At 43.7% G+C, this 23,855-nt stretch overlaps 1 protein-coding gene across 6 annotated transcripts in view; it reads right to left on the reverse strand.

The window, feature by feature from the left end:
- TJP1 (tight junction protein 1) overlaps positions 1–23,855 on the reverse strand; it is a 707,329-nt gene that overhangs the window by 14,931 nt on the left and 668,543 nt on the right. For 2 of the 6 annotated variants that reach the window (XM_086958396.1, XM_086958393.1), the window contains 2 exons: positions 20,176–20,393; positions 15,581–15,664 (listed from right to left, as the gene is read on the reverse strand). In XM_086958396.1, coding sequence (XP_086814522.1) covers positions 15,581–15,664; positions 20,176–20,393 — 302 coding nt within the window. Of the gene's footprint in view, positions 1–15,520; positions 15,665–20,175; positions 20,394–23,855 lie in introns of all 6 variants that reach the window. The other 4 variants (XM_086958395.1, XM_086958392.1, XM_086958394.1 and 1 more) reach the window with 2 other exon arrangements.

The following is a 23,855-nucleotide window of genomic DNA, read 5'->3' on the forward strand; positions in this document are numbered from 1 at the left end:
AGAGCAATATCAAGTGTACGAAGAGCACTACAAAAATGGCCTCACACTTTTTAGAAATAGGTCGCACGCATGAAAAAATTTTGTGGACAGAGATAGAACAAGTTACCAACGAAAGATATCTTTTTGAAAAGCAACAGAGGGGGGGTGTACCGTCTTAAAACGTATGAAAGTGCACTGAACGACGAAATTCCCTGGGGCCAACTGTAATAATAACTAAGTAGAATCAGAGCATGCCACAAAGATCCGGTCATATGTATGTTAAATATTCAGACAATATATACACCTCAATAATGTGAAAGTCTTCCAATAACAAACACTATCAAAACGATAATATCAAATATATTGTATCTATATTAACCCTTTCGATGCTGATGACGAGCTGGGCTCGTCATGGTGCACAGTGGTCGTGTGCTGATGACGAGCCCAGCTCGTCATAAAACAATGAAAATAGCAATTTCCAGCACAGGAGGGGAATTGCCTTAGCAGCGAAGGTGTTAATATTACATATGGGTAATAGAGCAATATTATAGATGTTTATTACAACAGGGAGTGTGCAATCCTGTCGGATCAAAAATAGGCAGGAAATGTGTTTTTCTGGCACCGGAAACAGCACGTTACCGGTGGCCATCTTTGTGAAAGGTAGCACTTCAGCATACTTAATGGGTACAACCACACTACATATCTTCTCCTGCAAAAAGCTTCTTTCCTTTTAAATAAAATAACTATGATAATTATTGCTTCTGTGTTTAAATCGGATACAAACAAAGAGTAATTACATTCTCGCATTCATACAGGAAGTGTGGCGCACTTAATAATAACACCACGTTACGGGTGACCATTTTTGATGGAGTTACACTCTAGTGTTTAGTTACATGTTTAGCGGGAAGCATATATAGGATAGTGGCATTTTCTGGGACCAGGAACAGCACATTCCCAGCGGCCATCTTTATGAAAGGTAACACTCTAGTAGTTCTTACATAAAAATGACATCATATCTACTGGGTTTGTACTAAGATAAATTATCCATGCTCTGCATAAAGTTCCTATTTAGACAAACATTTTTGCATCCAGGAGCCATCCGGGTACAAACGGATAGTCAGTGTGCTTTTGAAATCATACAGGAAGTGTGGTCTTTCTTTAACAAGAACAGCACAATATGAGCGGCCATCTTTGGGAAGTAACTTTCTAGTGGTTGATCCCTAGCTTAGCGAGCTTCCGCAGTGCTGGTAACACAAATAGGAGCGCCAAATGTTCAGACAATGTTCCACGCAGGCCCGCAAAGGTATTTACGGGCGAGTGTGCTGCCTTGACGATGTGAGTAAGACCCAGGCGGGTCTTTAAATATAGCCTCCCTACGGTCTACAAACGAACCACCACGTGAACTAAACTAATACTATATTATTTACCGTCTTTCACTGCAGTTTTTGACTACAGGCGCCCACCCCTTCCGTGACAGCTCATGAAGCCCACAGTCCCTTAAAATAGTGTATGTATCACATATGATCATAAGCAGAATTACGTAAGAATTAAGTGTAACAAGTGAAAAATGCCATTTAAAACACTGGGCAATTTTGTGTGTGCTTTGTACACATATATATGTCTGTTTTTTTAAAAGTGTTTTTAAGTGTGTTTAACGATGTGACGAGTGACTTGAAATTCTCATTGGGCAGCACAGCACCCACTTTAAAAGTATAAGTGAGGTGCACCGTGATCAATTGGAGAAAAATATATCACAGTGGTATGTACTGACAACTTTCTTGTTCCACATGATGGTGATAGATTTCATACAATGATTTACTGTGTCATTTTTTCATTTCTTTAATTTTTACAGGTTGTAAAAGATACCAAATAGGTATGGTTTTTTGGCATGCTTAATTTTAGCATGATATGTGGCTTAACAAATTTAGGCACATGTATTACATATAAATTATATGTGAGTGAAGTAGGGGATCATGCATGGTCCTGAAGAGAAAGCAAAGGGGATGGCTCTTGAAACATGTTGACCAAGTAGGAGGCAACTCAAAATAGTATTCCCCCTACGTTTCCCTAATTTTTAATGTTTCTAGCTAGGGAAGCAAATAAAGTTTATTTTTTCCACTAGTCAGGCAAGTTTTAATTTTGCACCACTATCTTTACTGACCCTACCACTCCTACCTCTGCACTACACAGCCTTTTTTCACTTAAATTAGGTGCTCCCACATCTCTGTAGGTTGCAGCACGCCCCGCACCGTAGAGGGACAGGAAGACTCCCATGATGATGCATGACACCAAGGGAGTCTTAGTGTTTGAGGGGTATCCTTGGTGTTGCAAAGTCAACCTGTGCCCTGGGCACCCCCCAACATTTTGCCGACTAATACTGGTGGTAACTGATTTTGGCAGACCCTGGGCTCTGCGTAACCAGGGCCAGTGCTAAGCTGAAAGAGACACATTAGAATACAGTTAAAACACCTAACATACACTAAGGTTTGGTGGGGTACCCCTGTAATTGGCATGACCTACCCCATAAGCCCCTAGTATATATTAGGGCAGGGGATTGAAACTACCTAGACGTCTCCAGTACCCTGGGGCATGGCAGTTTAGAGGCCAGCAGCTATTTCTGCACTTGCATGTGTGCACTGCTGAAGCCTGAGGTCAGTTTCAAAACAGCCCTGGGTGCCAGGACTGCTTTTAAAATATAAATTGTGGCCAAATTTGACTTTGGTGGTAGGGGCACTTAAAACGGATAACCTACAATGTTTTGGCATATTAGTGACCCCCAGGGTCTCCCCTAGGTATCCCAGGGGTGGGGGGGGGTCAGTTATCTATAAGGTACACCCTTGTAAAATGAGTTTTTATATGCCTGGGTAAAGGACATTTCACATTTCACTCCTCACATTGTGGTAAAGTGCTGCTCAAATGCGACTTTGATGCTAGGAACACAGTAAAAGGAGAATCTGCAATATTTCAACAGATTCAGAACCCCTAAAGTCTCCCCTAGGTGCACATGGGGTGGGGTTCCTGTAGATATCAGGCACGTACTTATAAAATATGGTTTTGTAAGTTCTGGTGCTGGAAAAATCGCCTAAGTCATTTTTTACATTGCAGATCCCTTGTTACATAGGTTTATGTTGTAACTAGATGTATCTCCTTTTAGGTTGCTCAGCCAGAATGAGTGAGATGTCTGCGTGGAATGTTGGTGTACGTGATGTCAGAGTGAATAGAATGTGTGTGTGCCTGGTGTGTGTGGAGAATGTCAGTTGGTGAGTGAGGGCTGAGCAACATCCATCAAGCTCCTGGTGGGACCTAATACTTATCTTATTGAAACCAACTAATAAACATCATACTTGGATCAATTACCTGGCTATCATCTACCTTATATCTTCATTTACCCGCGACATTTTGGAGAAGTATTAAGAATTTACAGCGTGCAAGGATGATAAAGAAGTAAAGAATCTGGAACTTTTGAAACTGAAAGCGAAGAATCTGGGTATTCAAAATGAAAGAAAATTATCTCTACTGAAACGGAAAATAAACAAGACAACAACCCTGGTAAGTCCCACCAGTGTCTCTTTCCAACGGACAGCCTACTAACCCAGGGTGTTCATCTGAATGAACATATTATTGTGACAGATAGCGTGTGAAAACGCAGTCATTGGTACTACGCTGTCATCTGACTGTGTGAGGAGCAAGTCAAACGGTGAAATATGGTGTTTCAAATCTTTTATCTGTGAAGCTTCCTGTCTTCAAGCATGCGGTAGAAGTGATCGCCTATCTATATTCAAACAGCGATGTACTGTGTTTGGCAGTGTGATGAATAAGCGTCAATAGAAGAGATCGCCTATTTGTGTTCAGGCAGAAGTGTGGTGAACAAGCGCCATCTGTTGGATCTTTCCATGCACTTTGTTTGGCATGACACGAAGGTTTGTTTCTACATTTATACGAACACCGTTGTTGATGAGGTGTTGTGGACTCCATCAATATTTTCGGTGTCAGACTGTTCGTCGAAACGCTGCCATTCAAAACAGGTCAGTCTGTCTTAGTCTGTATTTATTTCCGCACATTATTCGAATAGGCTCATCATCAGAGCTTTGGGGGCATTTTTCAGTTTTTGTCGTTTTCCTCATGAGACATTTGAATTGGCCACGAAGTATGTCCTTACCTCGAGCCTCTGTCGCCCGAACATTCATGTCTCCACAGCGTTTCTTCCTTGGAACTTCAGCGCTGTTATGACGTTTTGCGCAGCTGAAGATGCACGCACTGACTGTGCCGTCATTTTGAAGTTTGGCGTCCTTGTTTCTCACTGGCAGTCTCCAGCTTCATTTTGCCCAGCTATCGTTTATTTATTTAAAAAGTTTTATATAGCGCAAATAAGATCTTCACAGATATCAGAGCGCTTTACATAGACGGGTACATGATGGAGCAAAGTCAAACAGGTAAATCAAGCTTTACATAGAAGGGTGCAAGGAGGAGCATATTCAAACAAGTAAATCAATAAATCACAGTATAAATAGTACAACTAAGTGACAAAGCCAATCATGTGAATGATAAAACAACTCATACAAATAAGTCAAGGGTCAAACATGTAATACAGATCGGTGCAGGGTGTTAATAGGGTTCGAGATAGTAGCTCAAGTGTATTTAGCCATGAGGATAGCTTTTACTTCTTTTTTAAAGAGTGTAGTGGAGGAGATAAGCCTGGTTTCGGGAGGGAGTGAGTTCCAGATCCTAGGCGCCATTCCTGAGAAGGAGCGCTTGTATGTTTTTTCCTTCCGGAATCTTCGGGGTTTCAGCAGGAGATTGTTTGTGCCTCTCGTGTTTCTAATTCCCCCAGAGATTGTCAACTTCTGAGCGAGGTAGCCGGGTGAGTTTAGGTGTATCGCCTTGTGTGTCATGCAGGCGATTTTCAGATGTATTCTGGCTTCAAAAGGCAGCCAATTCAGGGATTTCAAGTCAGGGGTAATGTGGGAGTACTTTTCTGACCCAGTGATGAGTCTCGCTGCAGCATTTAGAGAAGCTTTTAGTGGTGCGGTTGTAGTTAGGGGAGTCCGCAGAGGGCGGTGCTGCCGTATTCAATTCGTGGGATGACTAGTGCTTGTACTGCAGTTAACTGTCGTTAACACTAACATGCAGTGTGCCAACCACTTTGGTGCCTGTTTTTTGCCAATCTTCATACTGGAACTTATCAAGGACTCATTGACTGGATCTGCACGACTAAGACTTTGAAACATCTCTGGTGAAGTAGTTAGCTCACCAGCGCTTTAGAAATGAATTTTAAAGTAACTTTGCAGTTTCTTCTGTCCAGGATTGAGAAACACCTCGGGTGAGAGTTCGCTCACCGGTGTTTTAAATTAATGAAAAGTGTTTTCCTTACATAGATTGTAGTATTTAACTGTTTAGTTCTACCTGCTTATATGCTTCGAATGATATATACAGTTACTTAAACAACGTTTTGACATGTTGGCATTTGGCAAGTTTTAGGAGGTGCACTATAGTTTTGGCTTGTATGATATGTGCTTAATTTTCTGACCTAGACACTGGTGTGGCACTAGTTTTATTATTTTCCTGTGGTGTAGTTTTGCTTGTGAGCTGGTCTCTTTGCATTTCTTCAATTCTTCGGTGTGGGTGGTGCGCACACCTTTTCACTGTTTTTGATCTTCACAGGCTCTTTTGTTGTGCTCCTGTTTCTACTCGTATAGTGTAGTGGGTCATGTTTCAATGCATTTTTGCTTTCATGGGGTGGTGTTCCTACCCTTTACATTTATAGTGCGTTTATTGATGCTATTATACCATATTAATTTTTTTAGAAGCGCGCAGGTATTAAGATGAGTTAGCATTATTATTCAGAAGCGCGCAGGTATTAAGATGCGTTAGCATTATTATTAAGAAGCGCGCAGGTATTAAGATGCGTTAGCATTATTATTAAGAAGCGCGCAGGTATTAAGATGCGTTAGCATTATTATTAAGAAGCGCGCAGGTATTAAGACGCGTTAGTTTATTATTATTATTTAAGGTGCATGAAGGTGATGCACTTATTTTTGGTATCAAGACGTGTTAGTTTATTATTAATATTTAAGGTGTGTGAAGGTGATGCACTTATTCTTGGGTCATGTATTTACCCTATACATTTAGTGATGCTTTTTTGAAGTAACTTCTGCACTTATTCTGGGGTCTTGTACTGATGTGTTTATTCTTTTATGAGTTGGGGTATCTACTCTATACATTTATTGGTGCGGTAGAACTATCTACCCTTTTTTTCCTATATATTTTTTTTCTCTTCTCTTAAAATTCCCCAAGGGAAGGGGATATGTGCCATGTTCTATGGTTTATCCTTTTACATTGTTTCTTTGCTTTACTTATTCTTCTTTTCTATTATGAACTGTCTGCTTTATTGCATGAGTATCTTTCAAGATTTTAATTGCTTTATGTTGCAAGCAATTCTGTTTAATTCCTGTGAAGAAAAGGAGATATGTTGTAACTAGATTTATCTCGTTTTAGGTTGCTCAGCCAGAATGAGTGAGATGTCTGTGTGGAATGTTGGTGTGCGTGATGTCAGAGTGAACAGAATGTGTGTGTGCCTGGTGTGTGTGGAGAATGTCAGTTGGTGAGTGAGGGCTGAGCAAAATCCATCAAGCTCCAGGTGGGACCTAATACTTATCTTATTGAAACCAACTAATAAACATCATACTTGGATCAATTACCTGGCTACCATCTACATTATATCTTCATTTACCCACAACAGTTAACATGATAGGAAGTTATTGATTAATAACTATTGATAGGAGAGGACTAGACTGGTCAGTCAAAGACTTCCCAGAATGGTAGTAGTAAATCCAACAATATCATATTGTTGAATTTCTTCATAAGTCTACATACAAGAAGTTATAAGACTTACTTTTTTGTAAGTCCTAATTCAGCCTTCCAGTTGTCAGCCCTGATTGGTCAGAGTTAAGTGGTTTAGCCAGGCTGCTTTGAAGAAGTGATAAAGATCCCCTGGGGTTACCAGCTCTGCTGGGAGGGTAGTATGCTGGTCCATAGGAATGCCAGACCAGCGGGTGGAGTCATAAACCATGCTCTTCAAAGGCAGAGGGGAGGCCTGGGTATCAGTTCCACTTTTACACTTTTGACCCAAAGCCAGGGCTAGGCTTAAGGAAGGTATATGCAGATGGTAGTGGGAGAGTCTAGGGAAATAAGCCATCCCTGAGGGTGTGTTTAGCCAGGTCTTGAGACTCTGCTGGGAAATCAGCCATTATGGATTTGGAAGATTTGATGCACTCTGGGACAAAATAATGCCACACTTTACAGGATGTGTCATCTCCTTGAGGAGTCACCCTGCTTGTATTGGTCAGGAGTGACATGCTGCTTGACCCAGAGAATTTTGAATAAGTATCAGAGTAGGGCAGATCCCTCCAGATCTGCTGCTTGAAACTTACTGAAGCAAGAAGTGCCCTACCGAGAAGTTCTGCTGTGCAAAGATTTCTAAGGCCTGACCTCTAAAGACTGCACCAACTGAAACTACAGCCATGTGGATTACCTCGCTGGTAAAGGACTAAAGAGTGGACTCACTGCAAGCTACAGGTTACCAGAGCTCACCTGGACATCCCCACAAAGAATTCCCAGCCTGAAGTACTAGTGGATTTGTAAGGATTTTGTTCAAGTAGATTGCAGAGTTGAAGTTTTACACTTTCAAGGACCCTCTTGGAGATTCCAGAACCTTGAATTGTGTGTTGGAAATTTTGGAACCCGCAAGCCGAACTTCAGGAAGGAGTTCTAACTGGACCATGCCTGCAGGAGAAGGCGCACAACACATTTGGTGAGATTCTCCTGAACAGTTTCTAAGGGTGTCCCCGTCAGAGAAAACCAAATGACTAAAAGGGGCACTGTTGGTTTTAAGCATTAGAAAGTGACTAATCTTTAAAAATTCATATCTTTGATTCCCTACAGTGGATTTTTTTTCTTTTTGGTGTCATTTAAAAGATAAAAATATTACCTATTTTTATAAATTGGTGTTGGATTTTTATTTTGTGTTGTGTCTTAATAATTTACTGAAATGGGGTTTTTAAATGCTTTACATACCTGTCTTTGAAGTTAAGCCTGTCTGCTCGCAGCCACGTTACCAAGGGTTGAGCATAAGAATAATTTTCTAAGACCTATGCTGGGTCCAACCATGTGTTAGTGGCCTTATTGCCAGTGGCAGACCTACATTTGCCCTACCCATAATCCACTTTCCAACACGTGGGTTTAAACACAATTTCCCCAACACCTTCATTATAGCTTTCAACACAAGGAAGGTTCTATTGAAAAGTGGTAGAATCTCTTTGTTAAATAGTTATTTAGAATATCATGACTAGGAGGATTATATCCCCTGCCGCCTTTGATATGCGACCCGCAACTTCCTTCAGACCTGGGAGATGCCGCACCCTACCCGGAGGTCAATTTGACACCAGGATAGTGAGTAAATGAACAAGTTACTTACCTTTGGTAACAATATATCTGTACGAAACATAGGTTAGTTATAGATTCCTTACCTTAGAATTACCCCCAAGCGTCAGACTGGATCTGAAAAGTTTTTCGTCAGCAGTACCCCTGCGCGTCGAAAGGTGCAGTCGGTCGGCTCTGCGTTTGTTATGGACGTCGTGGTCGCCAGGATGACATCGTAATAGCTACTTAAACGCTGCCCTTGCGTTCTGATGTCAGTTCTGTACACGACTTTCCATGTCAGAAGCGCAGAGCCATGCACGACACTGACCACTGGTGCACAAAACTAGGGCCCGGAAGGAATGTACTTAACCCTAGAAGTCAGTTCGCAGAACGGGGAGGATGGGTGGGGTGGTAAGGAATCTATAACTAACCTATGTTTCTTAAAGATATATAGTTACTGAAGGTAAGTAACTTGTTCATGTGAAAGAAACTGTTAGTTATAGATTCCTTACCTTAGAATAGATACCCCAGCAATACCAATCCCGGAGGTGGGTCTGCAAACTAAGTTCATACCAGGAAGTCCTGGAGAACAGAACGGCCAAAGAAGTCGTCTCTGTGGACTTGGCTGTCCAGTCGGTAGTGCATGGTGAACATGTACAGCGATGCCCACATAGCTGCCTGTTATAGGTGATGTCAGGGGACTCCCCTTCCCAAAGCAGTAGTAGCACAGTCGCCCTAGTGGAATGGGCCCACAGCCCCACCGGAGGCTCCTTTTTGCCAAAGAAGAGCAGCCTTGATGCACAGAACAACCCACCTGGAGATGGTCCGCTTGTGCACACCCCTACCTTTCTTAGCGCCCGTGTAACTAACAAAGAGCTGGTCGTCCACCCGGAATTGTTTGGTGCGATCCAAGCAGAAGGATCGCGCACGTTTTGGCTCCAGATGGTGGAGCCTCTCTTCCACTTTTGAAGGATGCGGAGGCGTAAAGAAGGTAGGCTAAGTGATGGTATGGCCAATATGAAAAGAAGTGACCACCTTTGCAAGAAAGGAAGGTCGAGTTCTGAGGACGACCTTGTCCGGAAGAACAGCCAGAAAATGAGGCTTGAAAGACAGAGCCTATAGAAGTGATGGCCACCAGAAAAGCAGTTTTCAGAGTGAGGAATCTGAGAGGACAGTTATGTAGCTGCTCAAAGGGAGAGCACATCAGATAAGAACCAATTCAAGTTTCACTAAGGCATTACAAAGGGAACAGAGGAAAAAGATGAGTAATGCCTTTAAGAAATCTATTTACAACAGGGGATGTGAAAAGAGAGGATGATCAGGAAGCCTGAAATGGTCGTGAGGTAGCCTAGTGCCCAGAGCAGAGTCCTGCTGGGCCAAAGACAGGAGGAACAAGAGAACTTCAGAAAGAGGGGCAGAAAGGGGATCCACAGCCTTTGCTGTGCATCATGCCACAAATGTATTTCATCTGCAGGTGTATACCATCTTAGTGGAAGGACGCCTGGCTGCCAAGATTACATCAGAGACTTCGGGAGGCAAGTCAAATGACGTCAACTGCCACTGCTCAATCTCCACGCAAGGAGGTGGAGGTTGGACAGGTTTGGGTGGAGGACCGTCCCCTGCTGCTGCGACAGAAGATCCTCCCGAAGATGCAGTTGGATCGGGGGATAGATGGCCATGTTGAGCAGCTCGGGATACCAGACTCTTTGTGCCCAATCCAAAGCCACAAGAATGACTTGGGCCCTGTCGTGCTTGATCTTCTTCAGCACTCTGGGCAGAAGTGGTATAGGCGGAAAGGCGTATAGAAGACTGCAACTCCACTCGTGATGAAAAGCGTCACCAAGAGAGTGTCACCTCGGAAATTCCAACGCGTAGAATTGCTGACATTCCGCGTTCGCGTCAGTGGCTAATAGATCTAACCAAGGCTCTCCTCACTATTGAAAGAGACCTTGCACCACCTCCGAGTGAAGACGCCATTCGTGATCTATCAGGCACCTGCGGCTGAGTTTGTCCACCCTGGCGTTCAGTGAACCTGCCAGGTGTTGAACCACCGGGGATATGCCCTGATGTTCCAGCGATGTACAGAGATGCAGGGCTTCTTCACATAGGGTTCACAACCCCACCCTGCCTTATTTGTTGCAGTACCATATGGCGGTGGTGTTGTCCGTGAACACCTGCACTACTCTTTCCCAGACAGAAGGAAGGAATGCTTTTAGTGCAAGACGATCGCCGAAGCTCCAGAAGGTTGATGTGGAGCTCGAGACTCCGCCGGAGACCAGAGGTCTCTGACATCCGCCTCTCCCATGTGGCCGCCCCATCCCAGAAGGGATGTGTCTGTCACCACTGAATGTTCTTGTTGGGGAAGGGAGAGGGTCCTGGTTTGTGAGCGATCACTGCAATTGTCCTACAGTGCCCCCCAAGATCTGGACGCAATCGGACAGATTCCCCTGATGCTGCGCCCACTGGAACTTCAGGTCCCATTGCTGGTCGATCATGCCAGGTGGCATATGCGGGCGACCATTAGGCGCAGCAGCCTCATGGTTATCCTGAACGAAACCCGGGATAGAGGCTGAAAGATCAGAATCATACCCCGAATATCCCAGACTCGGTGTTTGGGAGGATAAACCCGAAACTGCGCTGTGTTCAGAACCGCTCCGATGAAGAGGAGCTTCTGAGAGGGGGTCAGGCATGACTTCGGCACATTGATGGAGAACCCCAGCAAATGCAGGAGGTCGGCCGTAGTCTGGAGGTGGGAGACGACTGCCTGGGCGAGCCCGCCTTCAACAAACAGTCGTCAAGATAGGGGAAGACTGGAACCGCTGATCTGCGCAGATGAGCTGCGACATCCGCCATCACTTTCGTGAACACCCGTGGGGCCCTTCTAAGGGCAAAGGGTAGCACGGTAAAATGAAAGGGCTTGTGGCCTACCGTGAACCGCAGGTAACGCCGGTGGACAGGGATGTGAAAATAAGCAACCTGCAAGTCCAACACTACCATCCAGTCTCCAGGGTCGACGGAAGACCAGACCCGAGCCAGGGTCAACATTTTGAACTTCTCCTTCTGGAAGAAGCGGTTGACATCCCTGAGATAGGACACAGGCCCTTGTCCTTCTTGAGCACCAGAAAGTAGTGGGAATAGCAACCACAACCTACTTCTGGGGCAGGAACATGCTTGATGGCTCCCTTGGCCAAGAGAGCCGTAATTTCCTATTGGAGAAGGGACAGATGATCCCCCGACATGCAATGGTACTGGGGTGGCATGGCTGCAGGGATAGTCTCGAAGGGGAGGGAGTAGCCCCTTCTGACTATCTGCAAACCCACCTGTCTGACGTAATGGTGCACCAGAGGAGGAGGTTGAACAACTTGCGTTGGCCTGTGGCTCTGAAATGAACGTGTTGTGGCACCCATTCCGTGGCCGACCGTGCAGGGTGCGTAGTGGAGAGGCCCAAGGACTTGGCCGTAGCCCGAGAGTCCATCAAAGGGCATGTCCATCAGAGTGTTCTAGACATCCACAGAAAAGCCAGTCATTCTCAACCAGGTGCAACGGCGAAGCGCCACCGACGTTGAAATGTTCCTACCCAGTGAGTCAGCAGTGTCCAGTCCACAGCAGCTGGTAAACTTTGCTGTCTCTCCCCTCAGCAATAGCACGGGACAGTACAGCCCGGCCCGCCTCCAGACACTAAGGCAGCACTTCCCAAGCTGATCCAGCTTCTTGGATTCCCTGTCCGGTGGTGTGTTAGGGAGTGAGCTTTGGGACGTTGAAGCTTGGAACACCAAGCTCTCAGGGGAGGGATGTTGGGAGAGGAAAGTGGGGTCGTCCAGGGACGAGCGGTGGCGTCGGGCAACCATCCTATCCACAGGATAGGACTGCCACAGTAGGTAGCATGAGGTGTAGGGCCTCGGCCGCCCCACGCAACACGACTGCGTAAGATGCTCCCTCCTCCATAGCCACGGTAGGAGGAGACAACATGCCAAGTCTGGTGAGGTGTCCAGACCACTGGCATCCCCCAGGTCCTCTCTCCAGTCCTGGTTGTACTCCAGCTGGGCAGTTAAAGGGTCATCAGACCACTCCCAGTCTTCCGCACCCTCCACTGTCTGCCAAACTGGCTGAAAATGGGCAGGGTGTAATGCAGGCACAAAAGTACCCATTGGCGCAGGATCTGGTGTCGGTCAACATGGGTCCAGGTCCGTATCCACGCTGGGATGGAAGCCGGAGTTGACGCTGGCTGCAGACGTGGTGCCGGTGGAATTGGTGCCGGTGGAGGTGTAATTAGGTCGACCGGCACCGATCCGGATCGAGGTCTGGATCCAAGGGGGCCATGCAGTGCAGAGGCCAGAGTTGCCGGCGTCGGAGGACTAGAGCCCCGAGCCGCTAACAAAAAACTTTCCGGATCCAGTCTGATGCCTGGAGGTAATTCTAAGGTAAGGAATATATAACTAACTGTTTCTTTACGATTATCTATGCAGTAGGCATGTTGCACCACAGGAAGTGATAATATAGGGTGTGTAGTGACCACAACGGTAATTAGCCCATTGGCTACTACCCATTCACTCCCCTTAATGCCCCTGAACTCAGTATTTAGGTGCTCTCTGACACCAAGAAGTCAGATTCGCCTGACTAAAGAAAAAGGACAAAGAAGAGCTGAAGAGTGCAAGAAATGTGGACTAACTGTGGACTTGGTGCCAAACCCCGTTTCTCTGCTCCTGTCTCGACAATTGCAAAGTCCCAACTTGTCATGCAGCTATGCATCCTTCAAAACTCTTGGAGGGTTGCCAGACACAGCAGCAGCCCAGGAGGAGATCCCAGAGTGTCCAGGAGGTTAGCTCCGTCAATCCATCCAGTCTTCGTGATGCTGATCTACCCTGGGTACCGGAACCTGTTGCAAGCACCAAGGCTTGTTTGTGTTCAGTCCGAACACCGCTGTCACCAAAACTAGCCCTGCACGATGGGGGACTCCAACAGAGGCAAGCTCCATGCAAGAAGTCATCCTGCTGTGTTTCTTCTCACTCTTCTGCAGGTGTACGAGAACTGTGAGAGCCTCAGACTCACCGACCTGCCAGACAAAACCCCTAAGCACCTGAGCTCCCCAACCAGAGTCCATTGAAACCAACTGTGTCTCTGTAGGCCTGAAACCCTCGAGAGCGTCCCCCCGCCCCTGGGTTCTGCCGGGCTGATCCCCTAGTCCCCACTTGCAGCCTTTATTTTGCAGGCATTGTTCCCTATTAACTTCAAAGTGTTGTGTTCAAGGCTACCACCGTAAAAAGCACCTCTTCATCAGGACACTCCAGGGCAGGTAAAACTGAACTCTTGATGCTTTCTTGGACCTTGGCCCCCCACTTACCTAAAGTCCAGAAGAACAGTCATGTAAGTACCTTGCAAGTGACCCTATTCAGTGTGTGTTTCTCCAATATGAAAACATTACTGCATTCGTAGCTCATGCCTCAAATCTAACAGCTGTATTTTCTATGTTGCTGAAAATCGACAACTCAAAAAGCACTGACCTGATCTAGAAGGTCTTGATGTCTAAATTTATATTAAAATCTGTGTTATTTTGATAAATTAGAGTTGGATCTCCTTATTTAGTGTGTCTAATTTGTCAACTCTGTGTATGCAAAAGATGCCTAACACTCTCTTTTGATACGCCTAAGACTGCTGGACCACACTAAAACAAGGGAAGAACCTTGGAATTGTTAAAGCACGCCTCTGTGCACTAATAAGGGACAAGAGAGAGCCAGCTATCTACACTAACCATCATCAGTAAACGGTGCGCCTTGATGAATAGTCAAGACAGGATGCTAAAAAGACACTGGAAGGAAACCATCACTGATCGTGGGGACCTGCTGTACCTATGGCAAAGACTATTGATCAGCTTGTGCCAAGGCAAAGAAAGCATGCTACCAGACCAGCACTGTTTAATCCCCTAATATTGCCCTATATAACTACTTTGCATCTATAAGGAGCTGGTGTAGTTCAGGTTATCCTTCAGAGCCCTCATAACATCTATGTAATAAGATTGTATGCTCATTGACTGAGGAAGTTGACACAGTGGTAATGGTGAATAGCTCTTGCTCTCCTATACGTTTAGGTTTGTCTCAGATGTCTTGCATCATCTACTATCAAAAAATCATATATTCTTTGAGACATTGGTAATTCTAAAGTCATCAAATAGGCCTTCTAGGACTTAACCTCTACCGTGTGACCGGGCGTCACGGTGGGTGTGTGCGGAGGACGGCCCTGGCCGTCCGAACTGCGCACATGTGGAATTCCTCAGCACAGCGGGGGAATATTCGGCCGCAGCGAAGCGGTTAAAGCAATCATCATCAACTTATTCAATAAAAACAAATCCACATTGATCAGATCAGTTTTCTGCAATATAGATAATGGTTTGTTTTGTTTTTCTCACTGCTGGTTATCGTTATGATTGTTTACTTGGATAGATGTCATATTGTTCTGTATTGCGCAGAACTGTGAAGATAATAAAAGGATTTTTAATATCATTGTGATAACCTTATTTTATTTTGACCTCTGATATATGCACTGTGATGATTGCTCAGAAAATGAGTATATACATAATGTAATGTATTTTTAAAGAAAGAACATTACAAAGAACATTACAATCTTCTATATTTTTAATATAGTGGTGTGGTACTGAAGTGAGATTTTTGAGGTGATCAAGGGTTGGTAGTGAAGTATGCATGTGACAGGATTGTTCCGACATGGAGGAAACCTAGTTTTAGGCTTTAATATTAAGAAAAGCCTAGAAATGAATTATGATAAGGAATCCAAACAAATATACAACTGCGGTGCACATGCTATTGAAAAGCAATAGAATAATAGCTGGGCAGGAGGCATACGATACTTCCAATATGTTTTGTGTTTACCAAAACACTGCCGAGAAAAGCTATCACCAGTGCTGAAAGGCATTTGTATAGTGCATTAGAAATAAGAAAAAAAATCAACAAATTGTTCTGAAATTTGCACAAGCAGAATCAGATGAGTGGTAAAGCATTTGAAGGTGAAATAAAGACATGTAACACCTCATTACACAGCATAAACTAGGACCCAATCACCAAGAAAATACATCAGTACCACAAGCCCAAAGGACAGAGAGAAGACAGCATACCCGACGAGGAGTCGGATGATTTTAGAGCAAAAGACCAACCATCAGGGGTCATAGACGCACAGTGTGGTAGGCGCAGCTCCACTGGTTTCAGGAATTTTAATCCATGGGGCCCACACATCACTAAGGGGCTCAGCAACGTTTCACCTGTGAGAAATTAATTAAAAACAATGGACACTGTCAAGTCAAAATAGTACAAAAGCATACAAATGGCTAACTTAGAGAAGCATTAAACAGTTATATATTGTTCAAATATCGAACGCATTCTTATGCATCTTGCTTTACGCAGCACACATTTTTACATACTGCCCTTGAAGCTGCCCTTGTAGCTGACATTGTAAAACACAGCTTGCCTTATTCAGAACAGCTGTAAAGACCTAGTTAACATCCCGATCAGTCTTGCTTCCTCTTCAGTCTTTAATCTGTGTCCAGTATCTCAGTGACCCCAAGCTATTTCAAATTCATCAACTCATCAGCCACTTGAGCATGCCTCCCATCTGCACAACCTGACCAACCTCAATTTCCACTCTGCCTAGAACCTACAATCTATAATCATCCACATGAAGCCAAAGCACTTAGAATTCTTCTCAACCTCCCACTACACTTTACATCAGGTTAAAAATGTTACTTGCTATACTATTTGCTCCCAATCCAATAGTTTGTAATAGACCTTCATCTACTAGCGTCATGCATGCTGGGACATACTGTACATACCACCTTCTGGAAATTCATATTTGTGGCAAATCTATCCTTTCACATGCTCGCATTACTTTTCATTTACGTTATGCAGGCAATCTCCCTTTTAATCCTGAGTATCTGTTTCGTGCCAAAACCCTGTATTACCTAATTACCCTAAAACCTCTCTGCACCGCTTCTTGAAGGAAATAAGTTCCCTTTACTACCTCATCACCAGAACACTCACTTCCTCAATTCCTGCCAATTTCCTAAGCACTCTCAAATAACCTTAAAATCATATAATCTCCCCATTTCGACTAGCATTCATAGTACACCAAACAAGCATCCTGATCACTCCATGGAGAAAGTTGAATATAATTGTACTGTAGCATCTTAATCACCTATCTGCTTAAAACATCACTTTGAATTGTACTCTGCCAAACTGCTTTTACAGCTGTGCCCCAATGTTCCCCAGACTAGGAACAGAGTATATTCCATGTACGTCACTCCATTAAATACAGGAGATCTACTAAACCTAGGTCTTTATCACATATTTCAAATCATATTGTTAAACATGTGAGGCCCTTTTCGTGAATCTCAAACTTATAAGGAAATATGACTGTCTGCCCAACCCCCTGTTGTTCACACCGCCCCAATGTGAAAGATCAGCAAAAACAAGCCATGAGAGATGGCCCACTCTCACAGACAGTTGGCAGAGTTGCAGAGCTAAGAAGGCATGGATGTAGAGGTTTATAAATTGACTTCTCCCTCCAAAACTCATGTTGGTCATGACCCCAACTGAAATGAGGTCAGCAGATGCAGGACCTTGCGTAAGGGGTATGAACACACAATCTTAAAGTTGGTAACAAGGATAAGTTGGCAGAACAGGCATGGGACGGCTGTTACGGGTCCAAGTACTAGGGCTGCAGAGAGGTCCTGAGAATCAGGGTAGGGGAAACCACCCAGAATTTAGAGGCCAGTAGCTCTAGTAGTCTTGAGAATCTCAAAATCAACACGATTTACTGCCCAGGAAGCGGTCCACAGTTTGGCTGATAGCCTCTGGGGGGATCGAATGCTTTTGCAAGTCTTGAGTCTAGGGTGGCAATATTTAGCTGAAGATCTGTGATGATAGCCGGTAATTCAGGGAAAACACAGATGGTAATTCAGGGAGAACACAAATTCAAAAATATGCCAGCGGGTCAAGCTCAGATCGGACTCCACCAAATGCATTAACAAGTCCCTCACAAATTAATTTTACACCCGCAGAAAACAGCCACCAGGTTAGGATGTTGGGGGAGGACTTGGGGTATCATATTTATCTCTAACCTGCTAACCCCTCTGAAAGATTTTTAGGCTGTTCAAAGATCCTGAAATGTTTTCATGACATGTCCTTGCGTGTACTCCTCTTTTAGCACTAAGATACCTAGGTGTGATGACCGTTAAGTCTTTTCAATAATTTCTTTCTTTTAAAGCCCAGCATCCTGTACTGGTATTGTGTATATTTCCCCTTCTGTGGCTGAGGTACTTCCTGTGCTTCTCCTTGGCCTCCAGTTTAAGGTCAGACAGGCTTCAGTCATGTTTGCCTATGCACGGAAAAAACTCCATAATCAAGGAGTCTTTGACAATGAGCTCTGAAGATTCCTTGTCCACGTCCATTATTAAGTATACTCCTGCAAGGCAGTCTTGGGCAAGGAGCCTTATCAGTGGTAAATTTGTTTCACAGGTGTCGCCATAAGAATGCCATGATAGGCATCTTGTCTCATTGAAAACACCCCAAACTGGAACATCCTTTTGTCACAGGATTCTAATTTTTCTCACTTTTCCAGGAAGGAAGGAAAAGCCTTGCCCATTCAGAGAAGAGGCATTCAGAAGACTAAGCTAGGACATTCAAACATTCCAAGATTAGGCTGTCTTTGGGAGCCCAATATTCTCTCACTAAGGACTACCAGAAGGTTAGCTCAGTGTGTGACTCCTTGTAGACATCCTGAACCTGCCTGAGGACCCGGGACTCAATGGCAAGAGTTGGCTTTAACAGCAGAGACACGACTGACCCCAAAGCATAATAGCATCATTCTGCAGTGAGGTTTTGTGTCCCAATGGAGAGTGCCTAGAGGTCTATGGGCACAACGAGTAACAGCACTTTATTGATGCAGGGGGAATGCAGGTACTTGTGACCTTGTCATAACTGTCTGACTATCTGAAGGAAGCAGCTTTATGGGTTTCCACAGGCAAGAAGTTTAGATGGCACTGTTGATGCCTCAGTCGGTAGTAAAGATCATTGTTCAAACGTCTGGTGGCAAACCAGAGTGGGAAGGTGATGCAGAGCCAGGGTAATGGGAAGCACAGCTGGCCACGGATCCCTTGGGTCCAGGGGAAGCACCACGGCTGCTTCCTTGGCACCAGAAAATGAGGGGGAAACAGCTCGAGTATTCTACCCAGCATTCCACTTTTCATTCAAGGCATTCAGGAAAGTGTATGCAGTAAGAGTCGGATTAAAAGCACATGAGACAAAGATCTGAAGGTAGCTAGGTATCCACAGCCACTGGGTAAAATTACCATGATACTGGACTTGCCAGAGGAGAACTCTGAAGCAGAGGGAACTTCAGACATACAGCTGGTACTAGCTCAAACTCTGACAGGCACTTAGCCTGAGCATGCACTAAGTATTCCAGTGCAAGTTGCTGCCTCTCCAAAAACTGACTGGAGTAGCAATAGTCATGATGTACAGAGTATGATGAAGGAATTACAAATAATGGCTAGGATTTAGCATTCCAGTAAAGCAAGGAAGAGGGACCCCCCTGCTCTGTGCAAGTAACCAGAGACTTGCTCCCCCACTTGAGTCCAAAGAATGAGGCTTTAGCACATCAATCAGACGAGGCTCTACCCACAATGTAACAGCGGCTTGGGACTATCCTGCTCAGATGCAGAGCATGCTGGCCTGTTTTTTGGATGAAGGTACTATACAGGGTTTTCTACAGATACACCACTCTGCACTGCTACACACTGGACATGCTAGACCTCACTGAACTCAATAATTATGCGAGTCGGAAGAGGAGTCTACTGATTTCTGACCAGAATTCTCAAATGAATGTACTTCTAGATAGAGACTAGAGCTTAAATTCCTCAGTCAGTCTAAAATTGGTCCAAAGGACGGGAGAAGAGCTGCATGTCCTACGCATGAGGGGGTCGCACTGAGGACATGCCTGGACTGGAGGAGCACCTACGAAATCAAAAACTGCCTCATCCATGATTGGCTACATCTGGTATTGTTAGCCAGTACTTTGTTCAACATTTTATCAAACACCAAGGAATGTCTGCACATCAATGCAGACAAAAACGTAGACTAAGGAGAGGAACCTCTGCTGGGTGTCAATCTTTTAAACTGCACTGAAATAACTTTCAAGGAACACTTGGAAGAGCTGCTTGGGCTGAACTGTCAGAGGCAGAAGACCAGCCTGTCTGATTGAGTTGCTGGATAGCCACTAAAAGGAGAAGTGACATAGCACCAGTATAAATCAGAGCCCAGTTGTGTAGAAGAACGTGTATAGGACAGTCCAAGAGACTATGTCTGCTCTGTTCCAGAGAAATAGCCTATTGATCAGAAATAAAGTTCTACAGTACAAAGACACATGGGACCAGGGGAAGGCTCACCGCTATAAAGCCAACATTGAGCCTCTTTCATCTCTGACCCTCTCAGTGTCTTATAAAGCTTGTATCCCTCGGTCTATTTTCCCCATCGTATTCTTAAGGAAGCCACTACTTCAACCACTGGCCTTTGGAGTAAGCTGCTGACTATCCGCCAGATGAAAAATGTAATTCATTCTGATCACAACTAAAACGTCCTAGTGACAAAGTGAACACCCTGAGCAATTAAAGTACAACCATAAATTTACCATTGTCACTTAGTGTTGTTTATGTCAACACATTTTCAACTTTGTCAACATAATAGTGGTCCACAGAAAATTTGATGGATATACTAATACCTTTCTCTTTATCCAGTGGAGGGAGAATGCTATTGTCTCTGCAGACCTTGAAATAGATCTCCTGTTCAATTCCATCAGGTATTGCACCTTGTGGGATAATGATGCTGACACCAGTCTCAATGGAGCTTAAAACACCGCCATTGGCATTGAACACTCCCCTAGCTGTTGCCACTACAGTATGACCATCATCCTCATCATCATCTTCTAAAGCAGAAGGACTGAAAATATTAAAATAGGATTATAAAAACTAAAAGCAGAATCAAGTATTAACACATGTGCATATAAATGATACATTGCAAGAAACTCTACACATAAATATCGATCGAATTAAATATATGTATAGCTTATATCTCCTGGGTGCAATAGTTGGTGTTAATAGAAACGTTCAGAACAATTTACAGAGTAAATTACTTTCATAAACAAAAGAATCTTTAAATGACAAACTGCAGTTCGGTATCTTTGGTGTTTTGCTCCTACTATGCTGCAAAGCTTCACTTGCATTTGCTACAGTGTAGCACACAACTAACACAGCAAGAATACATAATTCTACAGTAGCGCTAAACTATGCATTTACAGTAATGTTTTGGAACCTAACTTACCAGGAACAATTGGCTAGCTGCCGGCAGTACTCCAGATCCACATGCTGTGCAATGTAGTACTGGGTTAAAGGGGTGCGGAATTTAATAAAATATCTACTTGTCTATGGGGCAGGTTGCTTCATGAATCTACTTGTCCTAATAGAAAAATTCACTTGTGACTTTTCTGCCATGTAATGAGGTGACAAATTATGGCAACAATATCATTATATGAGAACTCTGATGTAGCTTATCTTATTATGCCAGGGCTTATAACATAGTTTGAATACTAGCAATTCCCTTATGTTTGCACGTTTCCGCAGATCTACATTCTGGGGCTGAAGTTAATGGTAAGCAATAGTTCCAGGGTTGGAATGCCCTTTTGAGTCTGTGCAAACCTAATAACTTGCATGTTTTAAGGGTTTTCACCAACTCTTCTCTAATCTGTTCCCATACTGAGAGGGGTTGGAACTTGAATTTGTTTTGTACTTTATTTTTAAAAAAATTCCTTTTTCAGAAAACAAACAAACCGATCCGCAGAAGTAGAAATTATTGTGCACATTAGCAAGAACCCATCAGTCCACATTTTTCGAATTGTAGAATTACAAATGACCATGAGGAAAGATGGAAGGCTCACAATAGATACCTGTAGTTAAAGGGAGTCACATTGGTATTCCACATACAATTACTGTTCTCCGGGCTCATTATCCACCCCACATGGGTCACTCTCGCCTGATTCAGGCAGTTGGTCATTCTCATGAGCATCAGAGTTGAGGGCGGAGTAGCACAGTTCACGCCACTCCAGTAGATCTGACTGCAACTTGTCATCTCTAGTATTTAATTTCAGATGAAAGGTTGGAACTTTAGTCCTGACAATGGCAGCTGTAAAACTTCTTCCAGGGTTGGGGAAAAAAGCGGTTGGCGGGAAAGTGAACTTGCAAACACTCCGATTTTCGAATGAGCAAATCTACACATGCTAAAATGTACTATTTCTTGGCCTACTTCTATAAATTGAAGTCACGAATGTCGTATATGTGCACTTAATGCACGGACCTAAACCATGGGTGCACTTTTGAGACTTTCTTTAATAATTGGGCTCCTAATTAGGTCTGCCATCAACCCTGAACGTTTGTGTTTGTTAAAATTCATATTCTCTCTCTCTCTTGGCTTCACTGTGAGTGACAGCATTCTGCTCTTTCACAAGGAGCATAACAGCACACAAAGTAGGTTTGTTCAGTGCCAGGAACTACTGTGGCAATGAGTACTTTTTAAGAAAAAACAAGTTTTGCTTTTGCCAATATTTGTTATAATGGTGAGGGCCCGGCAGCTACCACACCAATAAACGTTTACAAGAAACATGCCAATACAAGTCACACATTGAAACCAAAAGGCTGATCACCAATTTCAGATTTACTGGCTTGTTTATTTTTGTTTCCCATAATTTTATTGAAACCAGTTACAATGATTTTCCATTATAAATATTTTTTGGGAAGTACTAGCATCATCAACACATTTTACGAAATGATGCTGCAAAGAAATGGTACCTAAAATGTTTCTGTAGTTTAGCAAATAAATATCATTCCGAATTACATTTAAAAAAAAAAAAAACATTTTATTTTGAAAGCAAAGAATCATTCTTTCTTTCAAGCTTCTGAAAATATTTGCATCTAATCAGAGAGTATCCTGGGAGCATAATAGACTCATATTTCTTAACTTTGAAAATGTAACCAAAGTCAGTAGTGCAGTCCGAGCTAACAACATTTACATAGAGCGCTCACTCTAATAATACAAGCTTTGCATTAATGAAGCTTAAATACAAGTTTGAACTGCATTAAAACATGGACACACATATTACCTTAACTGCAGATAATGCCCTGCCCGGATCCATTATGTGGTTCTGTAAACTGGCAGTCAAAGGGTTTGTGCTGTACGGGGTTGGGCCTACTTGTCCCAAGGACAAAATACATACGAAAACGTGTTGCCCTTGATCCCTTGCCCTTGATCCCAAACAATATGTCCTGGGCGTCGGGTGGGTTCAGAACATTCAAGCTGCTTTTCTTCGTATAAGGGCTTTTAAGGTGACCTGAGTCACCCCACCTCCCCCACACCTTCACTGCATTTCAGATTGTAATCCTGCCCCCACAGTGTTGGTATATTGTCTGCGCTGAAGTAAAGTATTAGAACGTCTATGCACTAGATGAGTAACTTACACTTATGAATATGTTCAAACTTATTTTCCAGTGCTCACTTCCAAGGATTGGGCTGGGGGCATGTGACCCTACAGCACTACAATCTGTAAATCAATTGTTACAGGTATAGAGAAAATCACTGAGCATTAGCATAGACTGAAAAGCAGTACCAAACTCCTGTGGAGGTTGCAGGACAAACTGGCAGATATTTGTAACATTCTCTGAAGCTTCTTGTCTGTGTGAATGTCCACACACATGCTTACTGAATGTGGGGATAGAACTCCATGAGGAAGCTTTACCAATCACGATCAATACAATACTTGCTAGGAATGCAGAAGTGGTCTTACTTTAAAAGAGAAATAGCTCTGAGAACAATGTGCTGTATGAATTTGGCTTAGGTGTAATATAGTGGCATGCATCTAACAATCCACCTTGATAGACCCATGTTTGAGATGGGGCTACCAAGATACAGTTGTGAAAAAGATATGAAAATGTATTTGGCCATCTAATAGACCAGGTATGGGCAACATAATAAATTAATGATAGCCCTTTGCACATCTAATGCGAGTAGCACTTGTTCAACTAAAGTTAGTGACTACCAGGTAAAAAGAAGGTAACCAAATGGATTGATCATCATGAAAAACTGATATAACTTGGCAGAAAATTAGGTTATGTATCCAACACAACTCTATCCTTGTGAAACTGTTTAAGGGGTTCCTCGACTGATAAGGCCAGGGTTCACTAACTCTTCTGAGAGAGGTATCTGCCACAAGGAAGAAAATATTCCAAGAGAGAAACTACAGTACATTTGAGTGGCGCTGCATGAAGGGAGCTCCAATAAGTCTGGTAAGTACAAGGCTGAGGCCCAAGATGGGGCAGGGGGTACTTTAGGAAGAATGATCCTTTTAAGATCTTC

The sequence above is a fragment of the Lissotriton vulgaris genome, chromosome 2_1 (genome assembly GCF_964263255.1).
Source record: "Lissotriton vulgaris chromosome 2_1, aLisVul1.2, whole genome shotgun sequence".
Taxonomy (NCBI): Eukaryota; Metazoa; Chordata; class Amphibia; order Caudata; family Salamandridae; genus Lissotriton; species Lissotriton vulgaris.